We start from the raw sequence: 25,238 nt of genomic DNA, 5'->3' as shown, positions 1-25,238 counted from the left end.
TCCTTAATAATCCATGTGTTTATTTTTCTGGTTGCACGACCTTCCCCTGAGCCACAGTGACTTGTGAGAACCCCCCATCCCCCACGTTTGAACTCTCTGCCAGGGGTAAGCTTGATACTGGAAAGTCTATGGATTATTAAACACACAATGTCTTTGCCATTCCTTGTGCTCACAACCTCAAAAACTTCATGTGGTAGCCGACAGCTGGGACTTCTATAGCAGCCTTCCTAGTGTTTATGTTAGTTGTTCCTGAAGCAGAAAATAGGACATATTTTGAATCACCCCAAACAATTCTCTCCAAACACTTGTTAATCCACCGTCTTCCCATGGTCAACACAATCTATCTTTTTCCCAGGGCAGGCTATATGTATTTTCAGTCTGATATAGATACTATTTTGCTGACGCCACCTCTTCAGGATATGGACTCATTTTTAGGGGGAAAAATCACTTCTAAGTTTTAACCATTTCTTTCTTAGTAAAATGACCAGATAATTTTGGGTCTGGAGAAGTACTATCTTCAACAAGTCTGTAACAATTAAAATATGTTCATGTATCTATTTAAATGAAGTTTGATAATAGGAACAGCAATACAAATGGACAGTTTGGAAAGACTGCTTGGAAAGTGGTTTACAGATGATGTATCCTTGACCAATCTATTGTGTATACAACAGAAACAACGTATCGGTTAAAGCAGGCAAGGACAAAGGGACCTGTAAAAAGATAAATTGAGAGCTGTTGGAGACAGAAAAACTGGCAAAGACTGTGAAGTTGATAAAGTAGAGGGATAAACGTTCAACAGCCAGGAGAATGATAAACACCCTACAGTGTGTGTGAGGGGCTGTCACCAAGCACGGACATCTGTTTAGGGGGTAAATGTCCACTTCCTCATCTCGGACAAGGCTTCCTGGAATGCTCTGAGGATATATGTATCACTGAGGGTGCCATCAAGGTTTTTAAGCACAAAGCTAGACTGGGAATGTTCTGGAAAGAAGTACACCCTCAGATGTTTTCTGTATCGTTCCAATTTTAGTATATGTGCTGCCGAAGCGAGCACCCTCAGATGTTTTCAGAACTTAGCTTGTTTGGGGAAAGGTGGTAGACTGTTCACAGAAGAATCTAGAATCACCCTTGGGGTGACCATGGGTGAGCCATGGGTGAGCGAAAATGATACAGACACTCACTGCTCTCAGGTCTCCTGTGATTAAGAGCAGTGTAGGGTCTCTACCAGTCAGGGATAATTGAACTGTATACACGAGAGAACATAAACACATGTGGGGGAGTACAACATCCTGTCTTCCAAGAGAGAGAGAGGACCATTGTTTCACTTCCCAGTACCCACGTAAAAGCCAGATAGGCATGGCTTTCCTGCAATTTCAGCTCTGAAGAGGAAGATACAGGGCACACATAAAGCTGGTTACTTGTCAAGAAAAAAGGTTTATCAAGTAAAAAGGCTAGTTAGCATGAGCTTAGCTTTGGTGAGCATCTCATGGAAGGTGATGCCACAATGGTGGGAGCTTGTGCAAGGAGGAGAGAGCTTATGATGAGACAGATATTCAGGAAGAGCGGCCAGGCCTGATTTCCCAGCAGGTCTCACCTCTTAAAGGTCCTACTACCCCTTACCATTAGCACAGTAGGGATCAAGCTTCTAGCACTTGAGGACTTTGAGGACAAGCATAACTCCCAGTAGGGCACATCCTTGTATAATTACTCTAAAGAAGCTGTCAATCATGTTAAAGGCGGGACCAATCCCTTGGAATAATTAAATGGCCTAGCCAAAGTCTCTTCCCTAGCAGGTGGGAAATGTTTACCATCCCTAGTGTCTTCACTATTGGGAGTTTCCACACTTTCTTCTTAATTATCATGCTTTATCACAACTAGCTCCTTAAAATCATGTTTTATTGCCATTGCCTTCTTCCTCACATGATAACTTAATGATACATTCTTGCAAAGACTAAACAAATTTACTTAATACAAGAGGGGTAAATTTGGAGAAAAAGCATAGTGTGTTGCAAAAGAAGTTGCCCGGGATAGAGAAGCAGGTAGTATTTTCTGCGGGCCTCAGATTCCATGACACTTTGTATTTTTTTACTTCATTAGTATACCTTGGTAACATGGGGACATTTGTCCTACTGTGTGGATTAGTGCCCTTAAAGCCAGACAGTGAGGTGCAGTTACTTTGGGCTGGAGAGATGGCTCAGCAGTTAAGAGCACTGACTGTTCCTCCAGAGGTCTTGAGTTCAGTTCCCAACTACCACATGATGGCTCACAATCACCTATAATGGGATCCGATGCCCTCTTCTGGTGTGTCTGAAGACTGCAACAGTGTACTTACATGTATAAGATAAATGAATCTTTATTTAAAAATAAGAGACAGTTATATGGTATAGGTCTGTTACTTGGCTGGGCATTGGGGATGAGAAGACAGAATCATGGTCTGAAGGAATTTACCTCAGAGGCCATCTCCTCCAGCCCCACCATTAAATAGCTGAAGCTGTGTTGAAGTAGAGATGTTGACTAGGATTCCATCTTGTTTAATGTAGTCACAGTTTTTGTGGAAGCAAAGCTGTTGTTACTCTTTGTATTGGACTTATGAAAATTAAACGATTTTTCCAAACCTAGAAATTCTGTTTTTGCCTTTAAGATAAAGTGCAAGGTATTTTCTACCCAACATCAGCAACTAGCATAATGTCCTCCTTCTGTGGAAGAATCCTCAGCCTATGTCACTTTGGCTTCCTCCAATGGGCCCTCTTTGTTTTCTGTCAGTTGAATTGGTCAGCTCTTCCCTTCTGTCCTTTAAGAAGCTGCGTATTCTGTGGTGTGCAGGTGTCAGCATATAGCCCACCAGCCTGCATTTTCTGTTCCACTTAAAATGACCTTTCCTGTACTTTCCCACTGAGCCTAAGCGTTGTGTTTGGAAATATTAAAAAAGGAGGCACGCTCCCATGCTAGGACCCGCTACTCTCTGGCCCCAGCGGTCTGGCCGCCTCCATGGCTAGCCCTAGCTAAGTTCCCATGGCGGGTTGCTGCCATACCAGTTCCATGCAGTGACTGCCCGTCTCGAGGTTAGCTGTCACAATTACCAGTAACCTGGTGAAATCAAAACTCTTGAGGTTTATGATTTATCCATCAGATTTATATCAGTGAATTCTCACCCCACAAAGCATCCACACAATGAACTCAGAGCCAATTGATATTGATATAAACCGCCCATCTAGATAAGACAAATTGTCTTATAATTATCCATCCCTTATAAGATATTCATAGCTACCTGTGGCTATTTAAAGCCACATGGATCTGGGTCGTCCTACTCTGCCTTCATTTTCCTTCCCCTTTTCCGTCTTCCTGTCCCCTCTCTTCCCCTCTCTGACCTGGAAGTCCTGCCTACTCCTCACCCAGTGATCGGTCCCCTGGAATCTTTATTTATTAGGGGAAGGTTCTTGCCACAAGGCAGCTTCATGTTGGGATGGTATGCTGACCGCTTTCCAGGACCGAGTAGAGGACACACAGAAAGTTCTCAACGAACATTTATTAAGCCTATGGAGCCACTCGAAGGATATTCAAACATGGTTTTAAATATTTAAGTTATGGTGTCTGGGGTTGCTCTGGCCACGAGAGCAGTGGATTGTGTGACGGGTCTGTCTGTATGCTGGTGGTGGTCCTACTCAGGAAACCTGTTTCCTTTTCTCTTCCCCTTTTTGTTTAGTACCTGCTAGTGAATTTTCACCCACGGCAGCTGCTGGTATGATAATTAAAGAACTTTCACTTGATTAGTTGTCTTTATGGGCAAGGACATGGCTTGTGTCCGTCCGTATACCTTGCTTGGCGATACCTTTTATCACGTTGCCTAGCTTTTGTCTTCCACATTTATTTTCTCTAGTGACTGTAGTCTGGATCTGTTTATGCAGTGTGCTATTCTGCAACTCAGTGAGAAACAAATTGTGAGTTTTAATACCAGTGAAGCTTAGAGGTTGTAAATTTTTTTACTAGTGTCTAGGCTCAAGCTTAAAAGTTTTATGTGCTCTATAGTACGCCATCAGAGATTTAAGTCAAAGCCAAACACCAACTGTTTATTGAATCTATTATGTGAAAAGTGCCACAACTGGGAGAAAGGCAGGGTGTAGGAGGTGAGGAGGAGGTGGGATGGATGACCGGGGAGAGGTATTTGAAAGGCTATGGGCAAATAAAGTTAAGTAACAAAGCACGAGTTGCCTTCCCTTGGATACACGTGTAGATGAGTGATGGACAAGAAGAGGCAGGCAGGACCACTGAGCTGGGAAGCTGTGGGGAGAGCAGGCTCGAATGTGATTTTAAGAAAGGGGCGTGCTACCCATAGGCACAGAGGAAGTGGGCGGGTTTTGTGGATGATTGGCATGGGGTGGGGAGATTCCGGCGCTGGAAGCCTGGAGGTGGACCAGTTTCTGTGGCAGGATATTTAGCGATGAGGAGAGCCATTTAGGAGACGTCTTGGAAGGTATGCTGGCTTTCAGATGGCAAGCCAGTTTCCGGGGTGCGTTGCTTTCTTGCCTTGCCATTAAACTGCAGATTGTGACTCGCTAGGGTGGCCTTAATAATGAGCTGCCAGTGCCTGGACCTCATGTGAGAGGTCTAATGTGACCTCATGTGTAACAGAGAGAAATGGAAGACCGGATAAAAAAAACAAACTGCAGATTTAATTGAAAAAAAAAAGATAAATGGTATTGTTTTTTTTTTTTTTTTTTGTTTGTTTTTTTACAGGGAAACAGTACAATTTATGTTAGCCAGAATGGACAAAACAAAACAAAGAAAGCAAAAACAACATCGATACACCAAAATAACTGAAAGAATTGGAGAGACGTCAGAAGTGGTAACTCCATAGGACTGTATATTTGGAAAATTAGTTTTGAAAAAGTGGCCATTCTACTCAAAGCATTTCACACATTCACTGCAAATGGCATTATTATAAAATGGTATTGTTATTAAATAACTGATTTGGGGGTTTTACTTTGGAGTATTTTGGGGTAGCACTTTGAAGGCATGGAAGAACTGTAATTTCTTTTCTTTTTTTTTTTTTTATTTTTAGTTTCTTTTCTTTTTTTCGGAGCTGGGGACTGAACCCAGGGCCTTGCGCTTGCTAGGCAAGCGCTCTACCACTGAGCCAAATCCCCAATCCCAGAACTGTAATTTCTAAAGGAGACAGAATTCAACCTGGGGCCTTGGTGTAGTTCCACGGAGTTTTCCTGGAAGATTAAAAATCAATTAGATTAAAAATGAATTAATCCATCTTCAGGAAATTTCATCACAAAAATGTATTTTAATGAAGACCGGAAAACTTAACAAAAATCTAAATAAATTACTCATTTAAAATAAATGGTATGTGGGTGCTGGGGCATTGCCGGGTGAAGAATTAACATTTGCACGTTGGACCGGGTTTCAACATTGAGCACTGCTTAGGTTCACTCAGGGGGTAAGACCTAGGCAGGTCCTTTGGGCCAGCTTTATAGCTTTAAAAAGTGTTGCTTTGTACTAGAAAAGTAAATCATAATGTCGGGGCCTGGTATTAAGCTTCAAATATTTGTCCAAGACTGAACTCTGTTGGGGCTTTCATACTAGCTAGCAATGGGGGTTGACTAACGGACTCTGAGCTTGGTAGTCTGCGGTATGAGATGGTGTAGGATTTACGTGGAGAAGCTTCAGATCATCCCGGTGGTGTCAGAGGTGGTGCACTAAGAATGGGAAGCATGCTGTAACTAGGGAAGCAGGCAAAGTACCCAGAGAGAAGCTGTGGGAGCGGTTGCTAGGGAGAGGCAACAGCAGCATCCTGCCAGATGGCTCCTGACATCTTCATGGCACCCAACTGCTTTTTGACAGACTGGGCTTTGCTGCAATGGGCTTACCATCCCAGGAAGGTCAGGTCAGAGTCCAGAGTCCTTTGGCACGGAAGGACAGTGTTTGTGGCTGCTGAAGAGGTGGTTTTGGATGACCAGAAATCGACAGAAAGATGGGAATCTGGAAACAGACAGCAGAGAGAAATGCACAAGCATAAGGAGGTGTGAAGACAAGAGAGGCACCACAAACCGCACATACTGTGTACTCTTCCCTGGGGATGCTGGAGCCAAGGCCACATCCCTGGCTATGCCAGCATATGTGGCCACTTATAGAATAGATCCTGGTACCCAGACCCTCTCTGTGTGCCTGTCTCCATATGAAAAGATGGTGAGGGGCCCCTGCCAAAGGCATTTCTGAAGTTTTAATGAGCTTGCTAAACAGAATATGCGAAACAGAATGACTCTGATAGGCACAAGCACTTGAAACAGAGTGAAGTAGAATTAAACTAGTTTTAGTACAAATCTTTCCTTTACACGTAAAAAAAAATTATTTCTTACAAGAACGTTATACTTACAGAAACTACTTTTTATTTTTTTGAGGGTTTGTGGCAACAAACATTGGAAAAGTTCCCCACCTCCCAGCGCCGACACCTTTGAAATGGACTTGAGCACCCAGCCTGGCTTTCTGGCCACTCGGGCCTGGTGGTAATGATGATTACCTGGGCTCTGTTGAAGGACGGAGGACGCGGTTGCTATGCAGCAGATTTAATGTATTGCTTCCCCTCCGGGTTCCGAAGAATAACACACAAACAAGCTGGAAGATGAAGAAAAGCACTTCCCAGGCTCTGGAAGTCAGACAAACATAAATTACGATGTTTCAGTCTGAGGCCGAAGTAGGCCCACAGGAGACCGTTCTTCTCCTTGGCAGAGGGCTCGGGTCTGTACTCGGATTTTCTCAGAGACTCGTCTGAGCCCCTCTAATGTGGAACCCTAGAACTGACATCTTAGAGAACAGAAAACGTGTCGAACATTGACTCAGTGGGATGATAGTGGCCAGAAACTGGTGCATAGCTGTTCACCCAACTTTCTGATCCTCTTTCCCATGATGCTCAGGGCTTAGAGGGTTAGGCAAGACAGGAAGTGCAGGGTCCCTGGGGTGTAGGAATGTAACAATCAGGCTTTGGTGTGAGAGGCCAGCATTGATTGACTTTAAAAAAAAAAAACATAGGGAGAAAAATGGGCAGGGACCTATTAAATCAGGCCTTCGACTTTTCCAGTAAACATCAGCGATGAGCTTACTTTGTGGCCGTGAGTGGAGAGGCTTTGCCTGCTTTAATTTTTATTTTAGAAAGCTTACCCACTTTTGGGGAGAGCCACTCTTTAGCTGAATGTTGCAGAGGTTAGGATCAATAACTTTTTAAAGGAGTGAGTTCTCCATTCGAAACTGGGGAAAGTCAGGCTTTGGGGACACCTGGTGTCACAATGTTCTCTTCTACTTTTATTAAAACACCCTCAAGACTCCCTTCATTGAAGTCCATTCCTTAGAATGATATGAGAAGAACTGACACAGGTGATCTCTCTCCAGGGAAGATTTTACACACATAACACCCCCCCAGCCACCGCCCTTAGTATGCCTATTGATTCCAGCTCCGACTGACTGATTTCAGCTCTGACTGACAGGCCTCTCTTCTGCTGATTCCCAGTCCTAGGCACTGAAAACCTCCCAGTGTACATTGTACAAACATCAGGGTCTTTATTGTTGGTTTCACTCCCTTCTTTCCCTTCTGATGCTGTTCTGGCTGGTTTTGTGTGTCAACTTGACCAAAGCTGAGTTATCACAGAGAAAGGAGCCTCCTTTGAGAAAATGCCTCCATGAGATCCAGCTGTAAGGCATTTTCTCAATTAGTGATCAAGGGTGAGAGGGCCCATTATGGATGGTCCTGGGCTGGTAGTCCTAGGTCCTATAAGAAAGCAAGCTGAGCAAGGCAGGGAAAGCAGGCCAGTAAGTAACATCCCTCCATGGCCTCAGCATCAGCTCCTGCTTCCTGATCTGCTTGAGTTCCTGTCCTGACTTCCTTTGGTGCTGAACAGCAATGTGGAAGTGTAAGCTGAATAAACCCTTTCCTCCCCAACTTGCTTCTCTGTCAGGATGTTTTGTGCAGGAATAGAAACCCAGACTAAGACAGATGCCAAACTATTTTCCTTTCCACCAGATATCTTTGAAGAGGGCAAAACTTTCCTGTTACTATAACAATTTCTCTTGGTAGCAACGAGGGGATAGAGTCCCAAAAATGAGTATACTTTGGCTTCTAGGATGTCTATAAACTCCTGAAAATGCATTCAGTTTTTTTTTTTTTTGCTTGCTTTTCAAAGAGAATTGGTAGCTTCCATTACACTCTCAAAGGGCCCCAGGACTCCCTCCACACCTTTTGCCACCCCCTGTCAAGATCCCAGATGCTCACGGATGGCATTTCAGGCAGCAGGGAGCAGGTGGAAGAAATTATCTGAGGTCTCTGGGGTCTTGCTGGCACGCAGCTTTTAGGGTTTGCAGACAGGTTGTACCAGTTCACGGTGACGCACCGTCATCACTAATGTCCTCCTACTGTTGCTAGATATTGAATGTGGATTCAGCTTCAAACGTGAGCCTTTTAATGGAGCCTCCCAGCCACAAGAATCCCAAGATTGATAGCTGAATTATTCACCACTTTTCAGCTGCAAGTTAGTTTAAGCAGGAGGGAATACATACTGTTTGGTGGAAAGAAGGAAGGCGTAGACTTCTGGGATGATCCAATTATTGTCCCCAGGGAGCATTTTCTTCCTTAATACAAAGATGGCCACTATGGCTGCCGGCTGGCTTTTATTCTATAAGTTTAGTTGTCACTGGGGAAAGATTTCTTTACTTGCCTCCCTCTGTCTGCCTTCCCACCTAGGCTCTTCCTTTACTCATCCAATATGCCAGCATATATCCTACAGAAGCTTTTTATCAACATTGCCTCTTCCCGGTCTCTTCACCATAGCCACAGTATGGGGCCTTCTGGCTGATCAGGCTTGGATAACGTGCTTGCTTCTGAAGATGGGGGCGGTTGGAATATGCAGATTGAGAACAGGACCGGAGTGGGTTTACAAGGGAAAACTGTACTCGTGTTAGTAAAAGGAAAGGACTTCAGGCTGGCAGCAGTCAGGGGTGTCTGCTGATAGATTCTGTGTAGCGCGGGTGTTTTAGCCCTGTAGCCATGGAAGGTTTGCAGAACACTTTTAGTTGGGGGAGTTAGCCTGACCTTTGATGGACAGGTGGCCTATGATTATCTAGAGGCAGTGGCTTTATGACCTTCATCGCTTTTTACAATGCCTTTGGTAGGAAATTTGCTAAGAACCGCTGAGCAAAGGTCTTCATTTTCCAGATGAAGAAACCGAGGGCTCATAAATCCCAGCTGGCTGGCTTGCTCTAGGAGACAATGTCCGTGATTTATCTGTAACCCCAGAAGTTTCTAGAAGGACACCAGTCTCTGAATACTTCATTAAAAAAACATTTGGAAAACCGGGCACATAGTAACCAAAACCTGGAGATTCACGATGCATTTATACATACTAAAGGTTCCGAGGAAATCATTGTACAGAAACTGGTTTAACTCTGCTTAACCCAGAAACCCATTTGAATTCTTGCTCCTCAACCACCTGTATCCTACTTTAGGGAACTTGTTATAGTTCTGCTGTTCCTCTAGGCGGTATAGTGTCTCGTGGGCCCATCGGGAATCCAGGACACCTACTTTACAGGGCTGTGTGTTCCTCAGTTAACTGGTTCACTTCAGATTCCAGGACACCACTGCTTTCTGCTCCACAGAGGCGTCCTCCAGATCCATCTCCTATATTTTACCACACCACATTGCCCCTGGCCAAGACGCTAGAAGAACGGTTGTTCATCGATCTAGAAAAGAAAAGCTTTCTGCAGTTGAGAGCTGGCAGACTTGGAACACGCCCTGTGTCTACAGTAGGGGAAGTTGGTTTTGCTTTCTGTTCCCTTTTGTCCCTATCCCCAACCTGTTTTCTCCTTGGCCCCTCCCCTTTGACATCTCTCCACTGAGTCCTCTCCCTTCCTCTTCAGGTCCCTAGGCTTTTGTCTCCTACAACTTGTTTGTGTTCTTAGTCATTAATAACAGTAATCATACCAAGCTGGGATTGACTGGGCAGCCACATTTCAGACACATTAGTTTGCTATCAACACGATGGGCTAGGTATTATTTTGTTTCCATTCTATAGTGGCAGATTCATTTCACATTGACATCCAGGGATTTGCACCGCTCTGTGCTTATAACAGAAAACAAAATAAACCTTCCTGTGGTTGGACTATTGTACCCTTGGGGCAGCCATTTAAGGTGACCACCAGTGAATATAATCTTCCAAACCTATGAAAATATTACTGGGCACTAAGGACATAGTGTACTCTCTCCCAAGAAATATACTTTGCTTTTATTGGTTGTCCTGGGAAAATAGATGTCTTCTGCATGAGAGTCATCCTAATGAAGAGAATATTAGATCATGTGTGGTTCATGGAAAGATGACTGAATGAGGGATACAGTTTACCTCCTTCACAGTGGGCCATGCACAGGGTCGTGAGTGTGAGGGTATTCTTATGACGTGTGTGGAAAAGGTATGTATGTGTACTCATATGTGTCCCTATGTGTATTTAAAGAAAAGGGGTGGGGTGGGGATAGAGAGGCAGAAAGGGACCCATAAGACATGAACAGAAACCTGGGGAAGTGCAAGGACTCACGGTGATGTCAAGACAGAGAATGTGAGTGACTATACTTCTGTCTTTGCAGGCCCTTTAACCTGTGACAAGAATATGGGACTTATTTCAGTTGATTAGTTTTTCTCCAACCTATTTCTCCCCCCCCACCCCAGTACTTCTCAGTCTCGTATGGTCTTCTGATGTACCAGAGGAACCCATGTCTCCATTATTGAAACCCTACCCTTGTCATCCACAGCAGGCAGTACAGTAAAAAAATGTTACCCGACAGGCAAGGGCATTGGCTTCAGTGTCAGAATGTGACGTATCCTTCAATCTCTCAGGTTCTCCCACTTTCTCTAGATTTCTGCTTAGACTTCTGTGTTTAGTGAAGGTCTAGGTATTTCAATGCACTGAATCTTTAGATGCAGGACTCAGATTAAGGAGAGAGGGCAAGGCGGGGCCAGCCACGAGGGCAGAACTGGTCAAAACAGGCAGGCACTGGAGAAGAGAGAGGCTGGAAGGGGTGCTGAGATACTGAAGGTTGTCATCAAAGGACAGAGATCACAGGGGAAGGGTAGAAGGCGGAGGATGTTTCTGGAGCTGTGCATATATGTTCCTCTGCAGCACCAAGATGTGTATATTGTCTAAACTTTCCCCCTTATTCCGGAAGTTATTAAGATAGAAACTGCCTTCTAAGTGAACTGATTGTTCACGGTGGAGGAAGGGTGTTACTCTGGGCAGCAGTCCAAGGATGTACGCTGTGGGTTGAATTGAGTCCTTTCCCACCAAAAGAAGATGGACCATCTGGTGCTTCAGAATGAGGCCCCATCTCTTTAGAGAGTTAATTAGGTGATGATGGGGCTGTTGATGATGGGGTAGGCTAGGCTGGGCTCTAAGTCAGCGTTGCTAGTGTTCTTACAGGAAGAAAGGTTTAGACATAGAGACTGCCACTCGTAGAGGCTTAACGTGAAGAGACATAGGGAAATGTCCTACAAAGATGGTAGCATACATTGGTGTGTCGTTCCACAGCTGAGAACCATCTGGGGAGACCAGGAACGGGGGAAACCAGCTAGCATGCTTTCTCTATGGATTCTGGAATGACCGTGGTACTGTTCCGGGATCTTGACCTCCAGGACGGTGAGACAAGAGATCTCTATTGTTGGATCAGTCTTGGATACAATGGCCCTAGCCAAGCGGTGCAGGGTGAGAGGGTGACTCACCGTGAACACAAGTGCCGGCATAGGAAACTCAAACTCGGCGTGGCTTCTTTCCCAGGCTGGGCTTACTGTGGTTAGATGCTCACATTAAAGAGCTGCTCAGAGTAAATATGTGGTTCACAGTGAGCCTGGGGTTTCTAACCATAGCCCATCCTCCTGTTACCACACCCACCGTACCATAGCCCTTAGTCCTCTGGGCACTGGGGAGGGAACATTGTCAGTTTGAGGCAGCCCCGGGAACTTGGTCTGAGACCTTCCTGCTTAATCAGCATGGCGCTCATCAGCCTCTTGTATTTCAGTCTGGAATTGTCATTCTCCCCTCGCCTCCTCCAGCTCAAAACTCTCCAGTCTGCCTCATTAGAGCTCATCACATCTATCCCGTCCATGGATGGGATTACTGCATCCCAAATTCATTCCCAGTCCGGGCAGGCAATAGACATTTCAGGGACTGTTTAGGAAAGTGGATTTGATTAGGAAATCTCGAAAGTCTTGTTATTATTTATGCTAACTCGTGGGAGAGTCCAACCTGAGAAGAAGGCTTAGGCTCGTCAGTTTCATGCTCCTCCTCACTAATAACGGCTTACTGTTGCCATACCTGCTCCTTTTCTGGGAGTAACGAACAGCAAGCTAAGTGCGCTCAGCTCCCACCTGCGATTTCTGTTAACTAATTAATTGTCTCTGAATTCTACAAGCCACGTTTACGGAAATCTAAGAAAGCACAGGCATCGCAAAATACTGAAGTTGAAAATTTTAGCGTAGGGGAGTGGAAGGATATACCACATTTGCATAGATGTCAGGGTATGAAGGCAGCCGATCCTGCACATAGGCTAAGTGGATTTGAGGCACAGATCCAGACCTGCTTGGAGAGGATGCAGCTGGGGCTTACTGGATGGCACAAAAGATCCCAGGATGCTGTGTTGGCAAAATTATCTCGAATTTAGTCCCCAGGAACTTTCTGGAAATCTGCTCTCTAGGGTGTCGGGGAAATCTGTTCCCAGGAAGGTGTCTCATTAAGGAAATGCTGCTACAAATCTGCTTGGTGTGTGGGGGGGAAGGTTAGGGGGTAAGTTCTGGCTGCTGAGTCCTATTTACTGCTGCACACACATTGTGGGAAGCAGACACTAGGGAAGCTGCCTCAGTGCAGGTGCAGAGGCCCAGGAACCTACTGTCCCCAACTCCACATCCTAAGAGGAGCCTGGGCACGCTCTCAGCTTTGCAGAAGCCTTGCAGGGACAGGCACCAGAGCCAAGGCACAATTCTGTTCCCCATGATGCCTCTTCTGAGCTCATTATTGACTGGATAACAGTGACAGAAGCCAAAGAAAACCTTTAAGGGGCCCATATTCACTTCCCTCAAAGCAGACGAATAGGGTGAATTTGGAGATGGCAGGGAATTAAATGACAACTAGCATTCCAAGCCACAGAGCTCTAAACGGTTCCAATGATATATTTAATACAGATCCAAATGTAGTTGGCCTCCAAATCAGCACTGAGTTTTCTCTTGGCCAAGGCAGCAGGAAGAGGAGAATCTGCCTCACTGTCTTCAGAGAAGTTAAGATTTTTTTTTTTTTTTTAAGGACGAAAGTTGTAGCATCTGCTTCCAGAAGGCACTGGAAGACAGAAAGCACTAAAGATCCAGTGTTAAAATGACAGGGACTAGAGTGTTCAACATGCATATGTTTGTGAACTTTGGAAACCTAGCACAGTCATTATTTTATTATTAGCAGACATTACCGATCAATTTTCAATGTCAATTGGACGGTTAAGCAAGCTTGATGTGGTTAAATTAGCTTGATGTAGTAGGTGGGTTTCTCCAGAGGAATGGGTCTCTATTAGCCTAACAATGGTCAGCTTCATGCAAGAGGCACAGAACCTGGTAGCTTTCAGTTCATGAATAGGCTGCTCTAGCAATCCCATTCAGACACCTAAAGTTTCTGGGAGACTGCTGGTATTGAGTGCACTCTGGAAGGCTGGAGAAGCTGCAGCCTGATGTTGATGGAGAATGTCAGGAGCGGCCCTGCTCACACGTGCACGCGATGATGGAAAGGCAGGGGCGTGTTCACCACCTTTACCTTGAAACTGTTAACATGGAGGCCACTGTTGAAGGTCCCTAATTTGAGGAGAGGTCTTCTTCCTCCCTCAGTTTATCCTATCTAGATATGTCCACACAGATGTGTCCAGAGTCTCTAGTAGAACATTGTAAATTTTTTATTTATTTATTTTTCAGCTGATTGTCAAGAGCAACATTGGGTTTCGTGTTATACCATTTGTCACTCAGTGGTCTCACTGTGCTGCCAGCGTCCTGTGTAGATACTGCTGTCCCCAGCCTGTATGTTCAAGCACATCTCCTATGTGGTCCTCGGTCAGACTCAGGGATTGTAAGTGGAAGCATTACGCATTTGATGCATTTGGAGTTGAGCTTTTGCTCAAGGAGAGGGAGGAAGGCCCAGTTTCATTTTTCTACACGTAAGTTTTAACTTTAGTCAGCACTGCTTGTTGATTGATGGTCCTGTCTTTTCTCCAGTGTGTATTTCGGACTCCTCTGCCAGCACTCAGCTGGCTATAGGTGTGTGTGTATTATCTGTGAGTCCTCAGTTCCATTCCATTTGGTCAGTTTGTCTGTTTAAGATCAGCACTGTGCTGTGCTGTTTTTATTGTACTATGTCTGGAGGGTAACTTAAAAATCAGCAACAGCGACGTCTTTAGCAGTTCCTGTTTTGTTCAGGCTTGTTTTGCTTATCCTGCTTGTGTGTGTGTTTCTGTGTGTGTGTGTGTGTGTGTGTGTGTGTGTGTGTGTGTGTCGGTGGTGGTGTTGTGTTTCCAATTAAAATTCAAGGTTAGTTTTTCTATGTCTATGAAGAATTGCATTAGAATTTTTATGGGGACTGCACTGAGCCAGTACATTGCTTTTGATAGGTTGGCAGAAGAGTGACTTCGTTTGTTCTCTCCCATCTTAAGGGTTTTGAACCCCTGGCTGTATTGGCTGACAGGCCTCTTTCCTGCCTAGAGCTGGCATCAGTGCCTTTCTGCCCTTTAAGCTCTCAGTGTCACTGGTTTCCCGGATTCTCAGGTCTTTGGACTCAAACTGAATCCCATCATCACTTTTCTGGGACTCCAGATTGAAGAGGCAGCTCATGGATGAACCTTCCCAGCCTACACCTTGTATGGAGTAAATGCTGTAATAGATGATGTCTCCTTAGGTCTCTACATGTGTCCTATTCATCCTGGGTTTTCTAGATAGCCTTGACTAACACAGTCAATATTAGTCAGAAATTTGAACTCTTACCTTAAAAAGAGTTGTTCCTGTTACAAATAAAAACTATATTTCTGGTGAGAAAAGAAAAACAAACACTTGCAGATGAACAGAAAATATTGTCCTTGGGTAAATTCAGAATTATAAGGGAAAAAATCAAGAAAGAAAAATGCTTTCGACTAGGGCTGTTGCGAAATTTTATCCTGCCCACATAGCTTCTTGTTATAAGCATTGGACAAGAGAATCATTTTATTTTTTTATTTGTTGGTTCTTCCTAGATTTGTTTAAATTTACACACACACACACACACACACACACACACACACACACCACACTTCACCAGCTTCTTATATAAAATGGGGATAAATTACAATGACTCAGTAGAGTTGTTATAGAAATTCATAGTATTCAGAATATGCTTAGCATCTAATTCCTGCTCTTCTCACAAACATACACATTATATATATAATTTTATTTTATTTTTTTTGCAAAACTATCTATATTGAGAATGTACAGGCTTTTCTTTCTGTCACTATTTTCTAAGCACACAGTGTGACAACTGTTTATAGAAGCTTACATCTTGCTAGGTATAATAAGCCATCTGGAGGTGATTTAAGTGTACAGGGAGAAGTATGCAGGCTATGGGCAAACACTATAGCATTTTCTATAAGGATAAATTTTGAACTTCACAAAGGGTTCTGAAAACAATTCCAAGGCTGAGGGAAACTGGATTTATTCCTAGGATGTATTATCCATCCATCCCACTCTAGCTATTCTCTTGGAAACTGAAGATGCCTTTGGGGTTTATGAGGAGGCTTTCCTTCAGACACTGTGTCTAACGTACCAGTGGATTGAAGAGAGGGGGGAGAGTGTGTTTCTCTGTACAAGCTTTGGATTTGTGAGATGAGATCTTCCTATTTGAATTTCTTTGCCACAAAGAGGTGGCTGTATCTCTGAGCTCCTGTACGTGTCGTGCAAGAAGGGTGGGAGTTAACTCTTGCTGTCCTACTTGCATTCAACAGTTAGAGACAGGGAATTACTGGTAGATTTCCATTTGTTGAGTCATTTTTCCTGTTAAAGGAGAATAGTCTATGAAAAGTACTGTATGAATTCCTAGACCATGCTCTTTTGGGAGACACCATAATCAAGTTTGCTTTATGCAATGAAAGTGTCTCATTGTCTAATGGTTAGAAACTCTGTCTCAGTATTAACTCTGCCTGGGTTCAAATTCTCAGTCTGTCCTTTACTCCTCGTCAGACCTCAACTGCCTTACTGGCTTCTCATCTGCAAAATGGGAATAATTACACGGACTCAGTGGAGTAGCTATAGGATTATATAAAGCTCTCAGCTGCCTAGCAGCTAACTCTTGCTCTTCTCATACATATCATACACATGCTCATAGATTAATGAGTTTCCACACTCATTAACATGACTCTACATGCTGACAAGAGTGCATCGTAGGTGGGACATCTTTCTTAGGGGAGCCAGCAAGGAAAAGTCAGAACTTAGCTCGCCCCACAGTGAGCATGCTAGCAGAAAACACAATGATGTCTGGTGATATCGATTGTGTAGGCCTCCCAAAAAATGTAGTCCAGAGGTTATTATGGCACTGGAGCATCTTCCTAGCTATGTAGCCATACTAGTCGATTGAATACATCATTCTAAAGTCCTATGAGCAGGCTGATTTTTAGTGAGGTTCTGTTTTCTTCTGCTTCTAGGATTACCCAGAGATCAACTAGTACCACGTGTGGCTTAGGGAACATCCAGTAGCACACACGCTCTGTGTCCCACCTCTACTTTGGGAATGGCTATATTTTTGCACACTTTATCATGCTTTAAATGTTCTAGTGTTGGCTTTGGTGGCAACTTATAGACCATTGATTTAGCTATCATAGGACATTTCTAAGTTTGGGTGATCGGTAGTCTATCTCCTACTGATTTCATGCTTTCTTACTTGAATACTTGACTCCTTGGCTTGAACTTGGAATGTGGAGAGCTCAACCTTTACATCTAGGGCTTCTGGTGTTTTGAACCCCTGGCTGTATTGGTACACAGCTTTAATCCCAGCATGTCGGAGGCTGAAAGCAGAAGAGTTCATAATTCAAGGCCAACCAAGGTTACATAGCTACAACAATAATCACAGCAACACCCCTCAAGCCACCACGAAACCAAAACAATAAAAATCAAGAACATAGATAGATAGATAAATAGATAGATAGATAGTAGATAGAAAAAAAGAGTTCCAGGTTAAGAAGCAATGTTAGAGATAACAGGGTAATGCTTGCACAATACAGGGATTATTGGTGCCATTCAATCATACACCTGAATGAATTAAAATGGTAAGTTTTACCTTATGTGTGTTTTACTATAATAAAAACACATGTAGATGTCGGAAAAAATAGTGACATTGCACACTTTGTGCAGCGGGTTCTGCCTCTGCTTCCAGGTCCCTTAACAGTGCTACCCGATTTCCAGCTCAGCCATTTGGCTATCAATCTATCATCTATCTATCCATCCATTTATTTTACATCCCTACCCAATCACTGCCTCCTCCTCCCAGTCCCCCTCTCACCTTGTCTCGTTCCCTATTCCTACTTCCCCTCCTCCTTTGAGAGAGTACACACACACACACACACACACACACACACACACACACACACCCCATATCCTTCTACCCTGGCACATCAAGTCTGCAGGATTAAGCATATCCTCTCCTACTGAACCCAGACAAGGCAGCCCCATTAGGGGAATAGATTCCACAGACAGGCAGCAAATTCAGGGATAGCCCCTTCTCCAGTTACTGGGAGACCACATGAAGACTGAGTTGCTCACCTGCTACATACATACGGCAGGAGGGGATGGTGGGGGCCTCAGTCCAGCCCATGTATGCTCTTTGGTGGGTGGTTCAGTCTCTGAGAGCGCCCAGGGGTCCAGGTTAGTTAATTCTTTTGGCCTTCTGGGGAGTTCCTATCCCTGTTGGGCCCTCTATCCTTTCCCTAACTCTTCCGTAAGAGCCCTGAGCTCCTTCAATGTTTGGCTGTATCTGCTTCAGTCAGCGGCTGGGTGGAGCTTCTCAGAGGACAGTCAGGAAAGCATAACAGAGTATTATTAACAGTGTCAGGGATTAGTGCTCACCCTTGGGATAGGGACTCAAGCTTGGCCGGTTATTGATTGGCCACTCCTTCAGTCTCTGCTCCGCCTTTTGTCCCTGCATTTCTTTTAGAGAGACCACCTTTGGGGATGAAAGTTTTGTGGGTGGGTTCTTGTCCTTATCCCTCCACTGGGGATCCTTCCTGGCTATAGCAGGTGGTTCCGTAACCCCACTGCTAGGTATCTCAGCTAAGGTCACCCACATTTACTCCTGGGAGCCTCTCCCATCCCAGGAGACAGCCTGAGACAGGTCTCCGGCAGTCCTAGAGATGCCCCCCCCCCCACTGCCCCTGCCAGCTGATTTCCATTCATTCTCCTGGCTCACAGATGCTCTCTAAACCTGAAGCTGTTTATCCCTGAACCTCAGCTCCCCACCACTCCCTCTTGTCACATGCTGGGAAATGGCCAATTTACTTCCAGTTTTTGTTAGGTGACTACTCTGTTCACCTCATGAAAATGAAATTATTATAACACTTGGCCTTCAATGACTGGTCTATTTGAATAAGCTAATGTCTTTACTGTTCATTCATGGTCAGAATTTCTTTCCCTCTTAAGTGGCAGGCTGTTCTATTGTGTGCACATGTGTTTTTTTTTTTAATCCACCCATTCATCAATACCTGTTTGGCTTGGTTCCTCCTTTTGGCTGTTGTAGGTAATGCTTCCCTGAACACCAGTGTACATGTGTTTATTTGGGCCTTATCTTTCCATTCTGCTGGGTGTGTACCGGGTCATGTGGAAATTCTGTTTAATTTTGATGCTGTCATATTATGTTTCCAAATATTTCTATTAACATTTGTATATTATCTTACAAATTTAAAAACATAATAAAATAGAAAAATAATAGTTAATATTTGTGTGGTTTCAATAGTTCTTTTTTTTTTTTTTTTTGGTTCTTTTTTTCAGAGCTGGGGACCAAACCCAGGGCCTTGCGCTTCCTAGGTAAGCGCTCTACCACTGAGCTAAATCCCCAGCCCCTCAATAGTTCTTTAAGATGAACCAATTTACCCACATTCTTTTTTATTTTTTCTGGTATATATATATATATATATATATATATACATATATATATATTTCATATATATGGCCTTATGTAGCAATATAAAATCAAATGTCTACAACTGAGATCACTAAGTCTGTCTTATTTCACTTATTAACTCCAGATACATTCACTGTACTATGAATGAGATAATTTCATTTTTCTTTTTAGTCAAATATCCATTGCATATATCCACTCTAGAGTCTTTAAATCTTTTTGTCGTTTTTGAAATTAAAGTATAATTGTATCATTTCCCCCCATTCTCCCTCCAGCTCCCTCACATACTCCCCCAACTCTGCTCTTCACGATCTCAAATTCGTGACCTTTGGCCTCTTTTTCTTTAATCGTTGTTTATATTAGTGATATGTGAACATCTTCTCCATCTGCACATCTGTGCAATTATTTGTTTTCTGCGTCCAGCACCAGATATGTAAGCAAAGGGGCGATTGCTCACCATTTCAGTGAGTTACAGTGTCCCCCTCCATTAGTGACCTTTAGTTCAAGGTCTTTCTGTACACACGGATGTGTCATGGCTTGCCATCTGAGGCTTTCTCCACCCAACTAACTTCCTTCCTTCCTTCCTTCCTTCCTTCCTTCCTTCCTTCCTTCCTTCCTTCCTTCCTTCCTCCAGTTTAATAATCCTTGAACAAGAGTAGTAAATGGTAGACCTCTCATGCCCTGGATCCTCTCTTTCCTTGGAGAGTCCTTGCTCACTCTCAAAGACTTTATAACTTGCATAAACCTCCCCATATGATGCTCCTTGCATATGCTAGGAAGCCCAATGATAGCACACATTCCTTAACGCCTGTTTTATTCTACCCAAGTTTCAATGCCCTTGAGCTCCTCATTCACTTCTCCCTCATTGTACAAGTTTCCTCCTTTGCTTCAGTTCTATGTGGAACTCAGCCTCTCTGGTGGTTGACTTTAAATGTCAACTTGCCACAACCTAGACTCACCAGAAAAGAGCCTCAAATGAGGAATTATCTCGATCAGATTCGTTTGTGGGCTTGTGGGATTATCTTGACTAGTTGATTCAGGTGGGAAAGGGCCACTGTGAATGTGGGCACAATATTTCATGGCCTGGGCTCTGAGCTGCACCACACTGAAGAAAGCTAGCTGAGCAGAAGCTCCAAGGGAGTAACACGTGACATCTGTTTCTCTTTGCTCTTGAGCATGAATATTATGCTATGTGACCGTCAGAGTTCCTGCCTTAACTTCCCTCAGTGATGGATGGTAGCCTGGAATTATAAGACAAATAAACTCTTTCTTCTCCTAAACTGCTTTTTGTCAGGTTGTTCTACAGCAGTAACAGACATGAAACTAGGTCCTCTCTCTTGGTTTCTTCCACACACTGCATGCTGCAAAGCCTTTCGCACACACACGCCTGGCTTATCTGAGTTTTACATTGTGGAAGTAAGTACGTTTAGAAGCAAACGATTAAACATCAGTTGGCTTTATTTCTGTCTTTAATGTTCTTCAGCCCCACCCATCAGGAATTCCTCCACAGACCACCTTTAACTGCAAGCTAAAATATATTTTTCTTTTTTATGTTGCTTATTTGCTTTCCCCATCTTGATTCTCTGTGCTTAACCCAATGTTCAATACCTGTTTACTTCTCACAAGGAAGAGTTATATTTCTCTTTGTTTATTTATTTTTTAATGATCAGAACCATTGGGACTCATCTTTCCTGCCAGAATTACCCGTCAATGTGTTTTTTAACCAAAGGAAATTTCCCATGTAAGAGGTCTGATACTAGTTGTTATATTTGCATTCAACCTTACTGCAGGGAAATATAAATAACAGAAATCCATTGCTGGTTCTATGATAGAAGTATTTACTGCATAGTGTGAGTCACAAAGAGTAGATAGTCAGTCTGAACTGCAGCTGACAGAGTGGGAACAGGACAGGAGGAGGAATCTTGTTTGTTGAGCTGAGAAGGAGTGGAAAGAAAGGCACAAATGTGGAACACGTCATTGTCACACAAAGAGCGAACACTTCTGTAGACTTTACTGTGTGTTAGACACTATTCCAAGCACATCCCACAAAGCCTGCCAAACTCTTAGCAGTTCACCTTACCATGCTACAGCGAGCAGAATCAGGTACTAAGCAGTACATGAATCAGCTTTCGGTCAGAAACTCAGTAAAAGATAGAACTGGGGTGTGGCTGGCGGCTGCCATCCTCTGGGTACTGAGACCCTGGGAGGCATCTGGAAATTACTTAGGTATGAGTGCCAGAAAGAAGTGTTCGTGATTCATCTTGAAATATGGCACACTCACTAACCTTTTCACTTGACCTCAGATGCAGAAGTAATAGCATCATTACTAACGTGTACTCTAATATAAAGACAGGGGTCTGTATTTATCCCAAGCCTATGCCATTTATGTCAACACAAGCAGAGAGTGGTGTGAGTGTGCTAATCTGATGCTAAGCCACATGCGGAGAAATGAAGCTCTTAATGGCTACCTGTCTTTTCGTCCTGCCGCCCTATACAGCCCACAGTTCATGGAACCTTTTCCTCTCTTGTAATGTCTTCTCTGTGATATGTCACCTTCTCGTCAGTTCAAACTCAATAGAATTATGTGACTCAGAAAGCACATTTTATGTTTTCCCAAGTCTCATCTCTGTGAGCTATGGAATAAGACATAAAAATGGACAAGGCGGTTGAAATATGAGTCTGTAGATTGATTCCTGAGCTCCCTTTCCGAATAGTCTAGAGAGCATTCGCCAACGAAGGTAGACTTCTTTTCCAAAGTTACTTCTTAAAAGATTGGAGGCTGTTGACTTGCGATTGCTTATAAGTGTAAAATTATTTTAAAGGTTAAAAATAGACTTCCAATTTATAAATTTTCTGTGCTATTACTTCAAAGCCTTATTTATTCTCACTAAAAGCACTTAGCAAACCATCATTGCAGTAAAAGGAAATCAGTGTCCTAAGTGCACGTTAGAATGAGGGCCCCGGCTGGCAGTCGTGATGTGTGATCTGTGGACTCTGCACACCATTAGCTGTTTGCAGCCATGCTCACGGTCACTTAAGTCTATCTAATTGCTTGGGAAACCAGAGGTGATTTTTGTGTTACATAGAGAATATTCTTGAGAAAAAGTTTCTGGGATTTCAAAAAGTATTCGCAGGCCCGAGAGCCTTCTGGGAGAGACACTTGCTGTACAAGTGTTTGGTAGTTTTCCCGTTCACGGTTTCTACCTCTGTTTCATTCTCAGATTAGGTATGGTTATTTAGTGAGCCAGGCCCTGCATGGCCCCTCTGATCATGCTCTGTAGGTTTGACTGAGGGACTGGGCAAGGGGTAGCCAGGCAGTGAGTCCCCTGGTGAGCAGGCTCTCTGTGCGAGCTATCCAGCTATCCCTCCCCCAGTGGGTACTAGACTTTAGTCCATCACACCTGCTGGGAAGCTTCTCTCTCCAGCCAGTGAATTTGGCTTTGAGCTTGATAAACTATGACTCAGAGCTGGTTGGTTCCTGGGAAGCAGGAGATGTTTCTGGGCGAACAGATTCTTCTCCTTGATGCAGTTGATTCCTGAAGCCACTGAACATCTCCTGACACTTGATCCCTTTATCTACTACCAGCAAAGGAAGCCATTTTATAGGACCCCTGTTATCTCTATCCCCTGGGTGACCTTCTGTAACAGCTCTCTGTTGGACAATTTCAGTAAAGCACCGTCAGTGTTTTTCTAGGATAGTTCCTGGTCCTTATACCATCATCACCATCCTCGTCATCATCATCATCCTCATGATCATCATTCTCATCACCACCACCACCACCACCATCATTACCACCACCTCTCACCATCATCTCCACCACCATCATTTTCTTCATTGTAAAGATTATATGTTTATTAGGCACCTAATGACGAGTGACTTTTATACTGAGTCGAAGTTAAAGATGCAAACTTCTTTTTTTTTTTTTCTTTTCTATTTTTCGGAGCTGGGGACCGAACCCTAGGATTGTCACTCAAGCAGACGCAGTGACACACACTTATGTTTATAGGTATGGCATAAGCAGAAATCAAGCTGCTACCAGCCAGTCTGGGTTGCTCATTACAGACTAGATCCATAACTGGCTCATGAAGAGAACCTCTAAGAGTCATAAAGAAAAGGAGGCGGTTGGCCTTTTTTTGGTTAGTATTTTAGGCCAACAGTGATGATAACTACAGTTTGTCTTTGGTGATTTTTGGCTTTCTGTGATTAAGGAGAATGTAAAGTGGGCAGTAGTACTGGAATTTCTGGGTTTTGTTTGTTTTTGTTTTTGTTTTTTTTTATTTTTTTATGCTTTAAGAGAAGGAGACATGAGGGGGTCAAATGAGCTCTGTACAGCTTTGACCCCAGCTGTACCAGAGATGGTGAAAGGAACAGCCTAGTGTAAAGAGACCAGACCAGAATCATGCCTGGACCCGAATCATAGCTCTGTTCCCAGATACAAGATCTGGGTCAAAACACACAGCCAGAAATTCCTGGTCTTCACTTTCCCTCTGTTTGCTGGGAGTAAAAACCCCTGAAGCTCTAGGGGTGTTAGACCATTTTGTACCCTGAAGATAACCAACTTACAAAGCAAAAAAGGGAGTCCCGGGACTTAGTTCAGTAGGTGGTGAACCTGCCTAACATGTGTAAGGCCCTATGATCCCTAGGTCCACACAGACCCAGCATGATGACACATTTCTGTAATATCCACACAAGGAGAACACGAGGCAAAGGTCATCCTCAGTCACAGGGCAAGTTTAAGGCCAGCCTGGGATACATGGGATCCTGTCTGGAAAACAAGAAGAGCTAAGCTTATTGTTGCTTCCAGTTTTCAGCATTCCTGTTGCTTTGGTTTCGTGGTACGGTGGCATGTCTTGGTGGGACGACACAGTGGAGCAAAATGGCTAACTTCAGGAAGTGGAGGAGGGAGCAGGCAAGAGGAGAGAGAGAGTAGAAGAGGAAGAAGGAAAAGAGAAAGAGGAAGAGACTCTCTCTCACTTCCCCTTATCCTTCTTAAAGATGCACCCAGTGACCCAGGGACCTGCCACCCAAACTCCATCCTTTAAAGATCCTACCACCTCTGAGAGCATCCTGAGGTCTTTGAGGGACATGACGATCCAAACCATAGCTCCAAGTAGATGCCAGAGAGCAGCCATTGTTTTCTCTGTACAGCAGAAGGAACAAGGGACGTTTAACAGATGGGGGACCTACACGAAACATTTTAGAGGCAAGAAATTCCCTGTGAATATGTGTTTCCTAAAGACAGTGTAGTCCCAAGTGCAAATCTACAGATATATAATCTGAAGAAGCTTTAAAAAATCCTAAAACGAAAAAAAAAAACCCTTATTAAAACCCACCTTAAATTAGTGCGGATTATGTCTGTCATCAGCAGAGAAATCTCTCTCACATCTTTGACTAGTGGCCATGAGGGTGGCAGGACGGGCTTGGGGTTGTTCGCAGATGTTGCAACCTTGAAACGTTCAGTGCTGCCACTCTGTGTGTGGGTTTCCATGCTGGACCACAATTTCCCTTTTACGAGTTTCCCCGTGGTTGTGCTGCAGCAACAGGCTGAGCTGCAAAGAGACACAGTTGTCTAAAACGTACCTCGTCTGCACCTAGAGAGGGCGTTGAGTTTTGTCCCCACTCCAGACCATTCAGCTGGCACTTGCGCAAACAGGTCTCTTGGGCGTAGCAGGCCAGATGCCTTGGGAGGCCTGTGGTTAGTACAGAGTCTCATAGCTCCTGTTCAGAGAAGCCTTAGGCTAGATGTTCTCCAACTCTTCCATGATTAGATATCTCCCCTTCCTCATTCCTCTTTGTAAACGACAGGGTGAGGCATAGAAGTAGAGAGGTTTTGGAGACCTGGATTCTAGCCTGGCTCTGCCCGGTGTAATGCCGGGTCTCCCTACGCTCTCTCCAGGATAGTGTTTTCATCATAGAAGGTAGGCAGAGATCCTTCTATGTTTAGTTGCCCTCACTTTTCATTGCTGGGGCACATAGAACCTGACTCAGTGGTCTCACGAGATCCCAAATACAGAGGCTGTGGCTCTCCGCGGGGAGCCAGTACTTCAGTGCG

The 25,238-nt window shown here is 44.0% G+C and overlaps 1 protein-coding gene across 5 annotated transcripts; it reads right to left on the bottom strand.

Annotated features, from left to right (window-relative positions):
- LOC148001109 (uncharacterized) lies at window positions 1–25,238 on the bottom strand. 5 transcript variants are annotated; one of them, XM_087586873.1, is made up of 6 exons: window positions 24,520–24,779; window positions 16,957–17,080; window positions 9,572–9,729; window positions 6,524–6,649; window positions 5,874–5,985; window positions 5,029–5,216 (listed from the first exon to the last, which is right to left on the bottom strand). In XM_087586873.1, exons 1-3 carry the CDS (start codon window positions 24,672–24,674, stop codon window positions 9,706–9,708), a joined length of 303 nt encoding a protein of 100 aa, XP_087442999.1. In that variant the 5' UTR covers window positions 24,675–24,779; the 3' UTR covers window positions 5,029–5,216; window positions 5,874–5,985; window positions 6,524–6,649; window positions 9,572–9,705. The 5 variants fall into 5 exon arrangements, 1 of the variants encoding a protein (XP_087442999.1); XR_015638481.1 differs by lacking the exons at window positions 9,572–9,729; window positions 16,957–17,080 and having other exon boundaries at window positions 4,047–5,216; window positions 24,520–25,238; XR_015638480.1 differs by lacking the exons at window positions 16,957–17,080; window positions 24,520–24,779 and having other exon boundaries at window positions 8,267–9,799.

Source organism: Rattus norvegicus, chromosome 15 (assembly GCF_021556685.1).
Source record: "Rattus norvegicus strain SHRSP/BbbUtx chromosome 15, alternate assembly SHRSP_T2T, whole genome shotgun sequence".
Taxonomy (NCBI): Eukaryota; Metazoa; Chordata; class Mammalia; order Rodentia; family Muridae; genus Rattus; species Rattus norvegicus.
Note: the sequence above shows the minus strand (reverse complement) of the source record. Positions and strands in the feature narration are given on the sequence as shown.